We start from the raw sequence: 11,643 nt of genomic DNA on the forward strand, positions 1-11,643 counted from the left end.
AGTAGATCTTCCCCTGAAGTTAAATTATCAAAGCATTTATCCTGTGCTTAGCTTAGCAATACTGTGGGAAACCAAGAGGGTTTCAGAGATTTCTTTCCCATCAAATAAAAAGGTGACCATGCTGCTTATGTTATGTAGATGAATTACAGATGGCGTGCTCTGGAAAGAGCTTAGGTAGGCTGCTCTGGCTGCAATTACATGCAAGTAGTATGTCAAAGGGTTGTTAGGTTTAATTTTCACACACTCTCAGAAATGAAAATAATTAAGGGCAAACTGGCCCCTCTGAGCTAAATAAGCAACTCTATTAGCAAGGTTCTGTACACCAAAAACAGTGCACTAGAGCGAGCTATATGTACCATAGCAACATAAAGCTTCAAAACAAAAAGAAAAAAAAAATCAAAATTTACACCCCAAATGCTAACTTCTAAGCTCGTACAATGCCTCGCTTTTAAAGCCAGCCTATATCAAGGGGAGACAAAATCCTATTGCATGCTGATCCAAGGTTAGTGTTCACGTGCACCTACAATGGAGGGATTAGTCTTCCGCAACACACACACACAAACAAGACTGTGGAAAGTTTTAATACAGATCCTTAACGATGTCAGGAAGCTTCTTGCTGACCTGTTTGGAGGCACTGTAGAAGCATCACCCTTGAAACCCAGCAGTGGGACTTTTTCAGTTTATGCAGGATCATTAAAAAGCCTGAAGAAATCCTTAAAACAGCTCTATGAGACCAAATGCTTACCTAGGTATTTACTCTCTGATGGCTGTTCTAATTCTCGGAAAGCACTGTACTTGTCTCCACCATCTATTGGAATACAAAAAAAAAAAAAGAAAAAAGGATCATTTACATTAAGATTTGCAAAATTAGGCTGCAATCAACTATACTGCAGATTAAATTGGCACAAATACTATCATCTTGCATGCTAAACATTGCGTATTAACATCATACCAATATCAAAAGCAACACTGAAATATGAACAATTAAGCTAAATGTTAAATTACATGCAATTCAACAGTTTCTGTTTTACCTCCAAGTGTAGCTGCACTTTCAGAAGGCTTATCAACAGCAATTCCTTTAAACACAGCGTATTTATCAGTTGAAGATGGTGTTTTAGTGCCAGATAGTGGCATTAGCAAAGAAGGAACACTAAAGGCAAAAAAAAAAAAAAAGAAAGAAAAGACACATAGAATCATAGTTCCTTCATGCACCATAAGAAATCTGTAACCCTCCCTAAATTTAAAGCAAACAGAAATTAAGACACGAATTATTAGTTGTGCTCACACATTTAAAACACGTTTTCCCCCACCATTCGATAAAAGGACTTATTTGACTACTGCATTTTAAAACTACATTTACAAAGGAGCTGTGCAGTAGTAATATCCCTATGCCAGCCCCATTAATCTTAGACAAGTTATTATCCCACTGAAGTTTTACCTATAGTCCACTGGGCCACAGAGAAGAAAGGTGCCTTAAACCTCTTAATTTTTACATAGGGAAAAAAAAAAAAAGGGAGGGAAACTTTTCATATATGCGCCACAGCAGTTGTTCAGCCAGAAGAGAACACAAATCCTTGTGAAACACTGTAGTTTCATTAATCACATCACCCACAATGCCTTAAGTACAAGTATCCTTGAAAGGACTAGAAAAAGAGTAACAATCACCAGCTGCCTAAGACTTTGAAAACCCTGGGCTTCCAAATCTCCACTTTTGATTATATTACATTGCATATTGCAAAAATGAGATGAGAACAGATCCACTTTTCCAATATAAGCAAAAGGCAAAGTTTGAATTTCTACACAAGGCTAAATCAGCAAGTTTAGGTAGCCGTCTATTCAGCCAAGTAAGGATTATTCCATAATTATACAAACATACTTTCTGCACAAATGCGTTCTACTCTGTAGAGTAAGCTTCCGTAATAACCCAATCCTGTGTTAGCAATTCCTGAAAGATTTAAAAACGTAATGTAAGAGCTTTGCTTCCTGCTCCCACCCCTTATCAGACCTTGGCAGCTCTGCAGAACAGCATCCTTTACATATGAATGACTGCATTTTACTTCTAGTTTATGCCATTCAATACTATGCACATTGAAAACGTGAATGATTTCTATGGAGTTTTTTGGCCTACAGCAAGAATTCTTCCAGAGCCATTTAAAATGCCTTATCAGTGGCTTACAAGCAACATACAAACCTCGCACTTGCACACTCCTGCTAATGGTGGTCTGTGATGCGATGTCACAGTGCAATGTCAAAATATAATATATTTGCCAAGATTGGGTGGTAAATTATGTTACCATAAGCTCTATTTGTATATAGAGCTTATGGTAACATAATTTAATTTCACATCACCACAAAACAGGCGGTCTGATATCCAATCTTGGCAAATATAACGATTAATCATCAGCGCTCTACAGATGGCTTTCTTTTAAATAAAGCTTCATAAGCAATTAGACTATAGTTCATCATAACATTCTGTTCAAAAAGCAAATGCTTTTACAACCAAATAAAGGGAACTACTGTGATGGAAAAGAGAAATCCCTGATGTCTCATGATTCAACTCTGATTATGGAGCTTTTAACAAAAACTATGCTTCTGCTAAGGCTTTAATTAATAGAATAATTTTATTAATGGCAAAACTAAGAAGAATATAAAACAAAGCCTAATAATATATGAAGCACCTTCAGATTAACGTAGTGCTATTGATTTAAACTAGCAAAATGAAATTCCTTTCATGAAAAGCTATGACTCAGACTGTCATTTTACGCACACTGCAGCTGAACAATTCACTCTATTTTTGTCTGAAGTCATTGTCAAGGAAGCAACTAGCAATCACTAATCACCTTTAAACCATTTGTTCCATTTGCACAGAAGAACTACCCACTTGATACAAAAAAGAAAAAAAGACAAGTTCTGTACCCAAAACTGATTATAGTTAGGTAATTGGAAGCAGTATATTGTTCTACCCTACACAGCGTGAACAAATACAATTTAAAGGACTTCTTGAACACTAAAAACTGAAAGCCAGCTGTGTGAAAGGTCAATATTTAGACTTAAAATCAAGGAAGCAGGGTTTTCGCCACTCCACGCTGCTCATTCCATGGCTGCTATGGGAATATTCTATAAGGACTACATAACTTGCAAGGTGCTGAGTGACCACGATCCTAGAAGACTGCTAACACATAATGAAAGAGAAATTTGAAGGCAATCGTTACAATTCAAGGTCAGGCCAAAATGGAAGAGAGCAGAGTAAGATGCATTAAAAGACACTACCCAGTGGGAAGAGCCATTTAAAAGAAAGAGTTTGAAAGACAACCCTTGTCACATGAGGTTTGGGGACCATACCAAGGACCTGCTCAAAGGCAAGGGACATCAGTAGGCACTGGGCCAAGCCTTTATTGACAGCATATAATGCCAAGTGCAGAGCTTATCTGATTCAGTACCTGTTTTCCTGAGTGTACCGGATTGAGTATGTAGCTATATATAAAGATACGAGCATGAATGCAGTGTGAAAGAACTTGCAACTGCCAGTACAACAGGATAAACACTTGAAAACTTATTCCATACCCCTTTTTTATCCAATTTAATCTCAGCATGAAGAATGAAATCCTCAAGAATGGCCAACCATCTATGGTACATCAAATGTCAGTTTTGATTCATTGTAATTAAGATTTCTGAAACCATTGATGAAAACTGCCAGAGTCAATATGGGGTGATGGTACAAAACATGGGTTAAAAAGTGGAAAACATTTCTTAAAGGATTTTTAATTTTCTGGAAAAAAAAACACTCTCAGATCTACTCTACCTGCTCCGGTGCTGAGAACCGATTGGTTTGGATGATCCAGTTACCTCCCCTTGGAAGTCAGTGAAAGACTCATCAAGCGAACCAGACTTCGAAGCATCTTGAAAATCCTGGAAGTCATCATCTTCTGGTTTTACTACCTGGACCACAGAAATTAATGATTTTCAAAAATATATACAGAAATATGCACTTAATTAGTAATCTGCCTATGAATCCACTGAAAAAGCCTTAAATACAGATAAACAATTTAAAAAAAGGAATAGACAAGGCCCTACAAAAAGGCATTAAATGATACTGAACTGGTCCATGTGAACAAAATCTATTGCTATCTCACTTTTCTACAGCTCTATGGACAGAGTGAATTTTGTGTTAGAAGCTGACACCTTTTATTCATCCATGAAATAAGCAGAGCGTCTGCTGTACAAAGTTCCTCCCACTGTCCCACCAACATACCTAGACCTTGCTTCTGACGATCCATTTCTAGATGCCAGATGATTTACTCTGCGTATCATTTAAAACCCTTTAAGTGAAGGCATTAAAACAGGCAAGAATGGTGTCGGTGTGGTAACTGCATCCATCACTGGCATTACAGCACTATAGAAACTGATGGTGCAAATTACAGCATCAACGCTGTTAGCTCGTACAATGCCGAATATTTTGACATTTCGCTGTATTTATCTGATATGTCCAACCTATCATCTACGCTTTTAAAGGCCAACATTTTTTTTACTGACGCTACCCAACAGTTGATGCCTCCAGCTTCCTCCTGACAGTCTAGCGATATGCCTACTCATTATCAATACAAAGTTCTGTGGTGTGATGAAAGTTGGAACTTGAAGGAAAGGGTAATTAAATTTGCCATCCCATTAAAACAGAGGGAATGCTGTAGGAATTGTACTATTGATTTTCATATTTTAAATCAATAGGCCTATCACAGAACCTCTGGTCTGCCACACCACAGAAGAACAGCCAGTTAAGTTTAGGCACACCTTGCTAGTGCTCTATTTCAACTCCCCACATCAACTTGGTGATCAGACACTACAGTGCCTTATACAAGGTTTCCAAGTGGAGCCTACTTTGAACAGCAGATGATAGGTGATCTTTTGGTTTTATTATTTCTGAGGTCTGAATGCTAATTTATGTTTTAGTTTCCATTCCTGGGTTGCAACTTTTTAATCCGTCTTTTGAACAAAGAGGTCATAACAGACTTGAGAGAGAAGCAGTTGCAGCTGAAATTATTTTCCACAGGAGCTCCTGGCCACTAGTAGACCCGTTACCAAGATCACTCAGTGTGCTATATACACTAAAGTCAGGACAGATTTACAGAGGACAGACAAGAGAGGTATAAAAATCCCACAAGTCAAGAGAGGGAGGCAGCAGTTACAGAGTGGATACTGGGCACAACTCCAAAGCATCCAGAAATGTTTGCTCAGTTCAACAGAACATGGATTTTTCAATTACCTAGGCTTAAACATTTTTTGTTTTTATATTTTAAGCACCGAAACCATGAAGGTATAACCCAGAGTGACATGGCTGAGTGATATCAGTTCTCTTTATTGTTTCAAAAAAATTTGAGAAAGACTCAAGCTATTTCATGTACACCAGACAACTCAGCTATTCCATCTTTTGCATGTTGTCCTATTTACTCTAACGATGATATAGTAATTACTAGCTTTTGAATCAGGATATTCTTGCTTTCTGCGATATAGCTTTGCAACAATTTCTATTCCTAGCTAACCATGGAAATAAAGGATAATGGGCCACACACTCTTGCTTTCTTTCCTCCAAACTATGATGCATTAACTCATGTAAATCTTTACTTGTTGCTTAACATTCCTGTAACTCACCTCAAGAGGTTGGCGAAGCATGAAATGAAGACTTGGTAATATTTACAATTCACGCTAGATATAAGGAGTTGCACAACATGAAAAAATCTGTAAACTAAATTTGGTGATTGCTACACTTCTGCACAGTACCCTGAATATCTGTATTAGCAAAGAGTATGCTAAAAACAAGCCTGACATTACAGGGAAATCAACCAGCATTGAGAAGTCCAGATCAAAAAAAAACCCAACCATGTAGCAATTTTTCAGGCTCCAAAAAAATTGGAACAAAATTTCAAAGATCCTGTTCCACACAACCATGGTAAATAAATGATGACAACAACAACCCTAGAAGATGTTTAGGGTTGCAATACATGTTCAAAAGATCTGTTAAATATAACATTTCATTTTGTTCACATGAATGGCCCAGATACTGAAACCATTAAAATTAAAATTGGCCAAGTTATCTTTGAATATAAGAAGAACATTATGCAGGCAAATCACTAAGTACACACAGCAACACATCAAAAGAAATTATGTGGATTCAGGACAAACCAAACTGACTACCAAGATCAGTTTCTGTTTCTAGAAAGCACTGGGTATTAGGCAGATCTTTTTCTTTGTCTTTGGTGCCAAACTTTCTTTTCTACCTAATGGACCTCCTTTTCATTTTACCAGTCAGGTAACAGGCACCCCTGTTTAGTTTACACACAACTCACTTTAAATACTGTATCATCTCAGCCGTAACCAGAAGCATCTTCTGTGATAGGAAAGTTTCAAAATGGAACCTATCCTTTTTCATTTCACTTGGACAGGTTGAAACCAAGTGGCTTACAGTAGTGTGGTTTTACATTGCCAAAAAGGGCACGTTCTAGATTTCCGTTTCATTTTTATGGCTTACTTAAAATCCAGTTTTCGTCACGAAGCCCTGATACAAAGTCGGGCTAATTCCTTTTCAGGGATAACAGGTTTATCATGCAATACAAAGAGCACCAACCTGATTTGTGGGGTAAGATGGCATGAAACCACTAGAAACCTGTGTTGTAGCTCCACCCACTGGTGTTGTTATGTTTAATCCTATGACTGCTTGTCCAATGTTCAGAGGCATGGAGACTGGTGGTCCAGAGGGCATCATAGGCTGCTGACTCACTGTAGCAGGTAATGAAATTGGAAATCCACTTAGAGTAGGGACAGGGGCAGTTGGAAATTGGTTTAAAACGTCAGGACTCATTGCAGGTACTCCTCTCTGTTAAGGGGAAAAATAAAGACAGCTGTATGCAGTGCATGTTACATACGAGTATTCCTTCTTTAGGTGTTGTTTCCCAGCTAAATTTATGCCACTAAACTAGGAAGCAGCAGAGACTGTCAACCTTGATTTCTGCCTTTTGCTAGCAAAGAGTCAGAGTTTGATGCGATTAAGGTGAATCCTACTTAAGACACCTGATGCTGAAGCCGACACAATTTATGGCACAGTGCTAAAGCCCGGACAGGTTCACAGACTCACTCGGAGTTCTTGCGCTCTTTTTAGTCAGTGGATTGGGTAACCACCAGCTAAAGCCAAGCTGAACATGATTTGTTGCTGTTTTGCCCCCTCCCAAACAGCTCTGATGAAGTACAACAGAACTGACCTTCACTGTCCAAGCTACAGTCCAGGTTTCTTTTATGCCAACTTTTAGCCTTACTACAGATTATAAGATTTGCATTGTGGTTTTTTGAGATTTCAGACAAGTTTCAACTCAAACTAGAAATATGTGCGACATTTCACTAATGACCCAAAACAAACACTGAAACTGAACAGCTAGCAAAGCTCCTCTACTGTTCAAGTCCTTAAATATATAGCTGTAGGCACAGGATTGTCTTCTAAATAAGGATGCACAGAGCAGAATAGAAAAAACACATCCAATTTTATATGTGCAAAAAAATGCAAACAGGTATCAAGAGAGAGAAATAAAATCAGCTATAAATGCAGAGGGTGAAATCAGAGTTTTGCTGAAATGAACAGGCACTTTGCTGTGGACTTCAGCATAGCCAGTATTTTCACCTCACCGTTTAAGCACATGTTTAGGCTCAACATACAGCAGAAGAGTTACATGAGTCATTTACAATGCAGCGAGGGGAGATTAGTCTCTCTTTCCAGTCCAATGCAAATTCTTAGTCAATCATACCTGAGTTACTGCAATCATAGCCAGGACAGTATAAAGTTCTTCTTTTGTAAGTTTCCCAGGTGTGGTACGGTTGGCTAAAGCCCATATTTGTCCAAGGGTTTCTCTGGGAAGTCCAGATGACATCAAAATGGGATAGAGTTTAGCAGTATCTATTCCAGTAGCAGTCATAGTGTTTTCTAAAATTTTCTTATATAATTCTGTTAAAAAGAAAACAGTGCTGGATGATGAAAGCTGCATATTTTTCAAGTGATTTTCCATTCCAACCATAAAATTACATTAAGGGTTACAATACTGTTGACATGGAATGTTATTCATTTGATGAAACATCCATTCTCTGGCATCATGTCTGAACCTCCCATTCTGTTTATATTCAACTAAAATTAGATATTCAAGTTGAAACAAGCAGGTTAGGACAGAAGTCCTAAAAAAAAAAAAAAAAAAAAAAAAATCCTAAAAGAAGTCCAAAAAAAAAAAAAAAATCCAAAAAACCCAAGAGCCAGAGAGTATTGTTAATTATCAAAGAAAGTGCATAAGTGTCATGCATGTTACTGCACAACTCTGCCAAAAAGCTTGAAGCCTGTTGGAAGTATCCTTCAGTATCACCCAAGGAAAAGAACATAACATGACTCATTAAACAACTTACATTTAAATCTGAGATGATTAAATGCATCCGTATTTATATCAAGGTATTTCCCAGTGACCAAATCACTACCCAAGAGAACATCTGGCCGAAATTTGCCATTTCCCTTTCTCTGAACATGCAAGTCAATGAAACATGCTGCTTACAATAGGTTTTCAGAAATTTAGAAGGCACTCAACTAGATCAAGTCTGCCAGTGTAACTGGTCTATTCCATAGCACAATTCAGGATCTGACATTACGAAAGACTTCTAGCTATTCCTCCAGACACTAAAATAAATTACCTTAAGCCTCACCAGATTTCAGCAGATTTACTGTACCTACTAGATGCAATAAAAGACTTATAGTCTAAGACTAACACTGTCATCATGAAACTGGATATCAACTGATCACTGACACCTATGCAAATCCACACAAATGGATACAAAGCACAACTAATTCTCTTTTATAAATATCATTGCATATTTTTATACCAAGGTCTCAGGATAACCCTTGTAAAAGATAGCCACAGCAGAATTATGTAGTTAAAATTCAGCACCATCAATATTTAGCGTGACACTTCATTTCCTGTTTACTATGCTTCTTGCATACAGAAAGCAAATAACCTTAAGAAATGAGTCTGCTTAATTACAAGATACTAGAGGGAGACAGCCCACAAAAAACAGAGTATCAACAATGGCAATTCCTCCTAGGATAATTTGCCATCATTACAACCTCAGGATTAAATATTGACTATGTCTGAAGAAACTCCTGCCTTCTCTGAATGCAGATAAAGGTACCAAAGCTAGGTTATGCATCAAAAACATGTTCTGAAATGCTTGCCAGTTTGTGCCCCAGTCTGAGCTAAGGTAAAAACACTGTCTGAATAGTCTCCTCAATGCCCTACTTGGAAAGGATGATCCTGGTCACTGGTGTGGTTTGCTAATGCTGCTATCAGATCCAACAAATATCATACATATTTAGACAGTAATACGAAAAACCAAGCCCTTGGGAGAGGATTTAAAAAAAAACTTGACTGGCAGTTTAAATGAGCGGACTAGAAATTTAATCAGCCGTACTTCCTACATGTAGCCAAAGAAAAAAAATGCTGATATTAGCCAGCAGATGTTCAGACAAACTTTGCAATACAAACAATGGTGGCTGGAGGTGTGGCAACTACATCACTGAATGGACACCTAAAGTTAAGCTTGCGTGTTTGCATTTATACACACCACATATGGTTGTCCACTGGGGAAAATATGATAGTTCATGGTCCTACTCAAAGACTAACAGTACTGTAGTTACCAGGGACATAGCTAAGTCATCTTTTTGCATTAGGCCAGTCAGATTAGAAAATCATACCACACCTTTCTGGTTCAAAAATCTAGTCCTTTATTTTTGATGCCATGAAGCAACTTGGATTGTTTCCTTGGCTGGTGTCACCTTTATTCTTAATGAGTGCTGTTCAAACATTCACACACAGACTAGTATTACTCACTTCAGGAAAAAGATATCTATATTTGATTTTTCAAGCCAAGAACGAAAAATAAAAACCTACAGTATTCGAAAGGTCTATATCAAATCTGAAAAGGGTTGGGATTTGAAATTTTTATAATAGATTTAAAAAAAAAAAAAAATCGGCATAAAAGATTGAGCAGCATGCGGTGTACACATTATATTATATTTTTATCTATAAACAATATTTCTGCAAAATATTTTTTACCTGGAACCAAGCTATCATTGTAAATCCAAGGTGGCATCATCTGCTGGATTGGGTCCTGTGAAGGGAACACTCCAACACCTAAAAGTATGCCATTCATTAGAAAGAAGAAGAAAAAAAGAAACAATCATATTAGCAACACCGTAATTCAAAATAGGATGATACCCATCACGTATTTTAGTACTTCAGCCAACACATGGACCAGTTTAGCTACAGAAGACACAAAAATTCGTTACCTCTCCCTGAAAAGTAGTATGACTTGAAGCAGTAACAAAAACAATTAACTGCACACAATGAGATAAAGAGCTATTCATTTTCCAACCTTAGCTGTTTGAAAAGGAGTATGGGTCTTATGAATTCCAAACATGTCATAAATAGTTCTCCCATTTCTACAAGCATAAGGCGAATGGGAAGGAAGTTCGTTGTTCATGGAGTAACTGAACTTAGTCATGTATCTACTGAAACAAATGTAGGGATTCTTCACTGCTTGATTAAAAAAAGAAATCCTTCCTAGTAAAAGCAACAAAGATAATCTGTCATACTGGCTTTCCCCATTAATCTCCCCTTTCCTCCCCTGTTGCAAAAAAATAAAATAAAATAAACACATGTGCATTGCTTCATTACATCTACTCATTCTGGTTGAATGAGTTGTTTGCTATTGCAAGACTCCAGCAATACCGTCAGCTCTCCCCAGACCCCTATGCTTTCACTCTCTAAATTCAAAAATTATGTTAAATTTCCCACCATCCCCACTCAGGAAAATTGAGTTTGACATTTTTTACCCCCTGGTCTGGCAGCCCCTCACTGGATTTGATCCTTGCCCGAGACGTCAGTCAAGATTCTAACATACTCTTGACCTCTGCAGCCTTTTTGCTTTGCCACTTTTACTTTTCCTGCCTGTTCTTTTCATGCTGGTGATCAATTATCTGCTCTTTACCTCTTATTTTTATAATCCTCCTTATATCACCCATGTCCTGGTTATGGCTGATCACCCACCCCATAAAAGCATTACTCAGGAAGTGACCTTCTCTCCACTCTAAAGAACCCTGACTTGCATATTCTCTCCTAACTGATTTGTGTGCTTGCCTTCCCTGTTGCTGGCCCTCCTCCCACAGAGATCTGCTGTAAAAGCACAGGGATCTGGAACACTGCTTTGTCCTCTGTTTCTCATCAGCTCTCTCAGATCTCAGGTTTCATTTCTTTGCAGGCCAGCTGTGGACCTTCTTGTATGCCAGTTGCTGACTTGAGAACAAGTAATGAATTCTCCAAATTCATCCTTTAGCTAATTTAGACTCTATAGGGATTCCCTCTTGACCACAAAAGTCTAAATTTCCACTCATCCCTCACTTTCAAGGGTGTTGAAGACAGGAGTTGTCTTCTTCCATAGCAGTCAAGTAAGAAATGTTTGCTTCCTTCTTTCAATTGAAGTTTGCTGTCACTTGTAGCTTCTTTGCTCTTCATTTGTCTTCAGACGTTCTCATTTCCCCTCCTCTGTCTCCTTCAGTTCTCCCATTCCTGC

At 37.9% G+C, this 11,643-nt stretch overlaps 1 protein-coding gene across 8 annotated transcripts in view; it reads right to left on the reverse strand.

The window, feature by feature from the left end:
• SYNRG (synergin gamma) overlaps positions 1–11,643 on the reverse strand; it is a 123,443-nt gene that overhangs the window by 99,328 nt on the left and 12,472 nt on the right. For all 8 annotated transcript variants that reach the window (XR_003095289.1, XR_003095287.1, XM_025210285.1 and 5 more), the window contains 6 exons: positions 10,128–10,205; positions 7,788–7,984; positions 6,620–6,868; positions 3,803–3,939; positions 1,032–1,150; positions 746–808 (listed from right to left, as the gene is read on the reverse strand). Coding sequence is in view for 6 of the 8 variants with exons in the window: in XM_025210285.1 (XP_025066070.1) it covers positions 746–808; positions 1,032–1,150; positions 3,803–3,939; positions 6,620–6,868; positions 7,788–7,984; positions 10,128–10,205 (843 nt within the window). In the remaining 2 variants the exon portion in view is untranslated. The remainder of the gene's footprint in view (positions 1–745; positions 809–1,031; positions 1,151–3,802; positions 3,940–6,619; positions 6,869–7,787; positions 7,985–10,127; positions 10,206–11,643) is intronic.

Source organism: Alligator sinensis, unplaced genomic scaffold (genome assembly GCF_000455745.1).
Source record: "Alligator sinensis unplaced genomic scaffold, ASM45574v1 scaffold118_1, whole genome shotgun sequence".
NCBI classification, from domain to species: domain Eukaryota; kingdom Metazoa; phylum Chordata; order Crocodylia; family Alligatoridae; genus Alligator; species Alligator sinensis.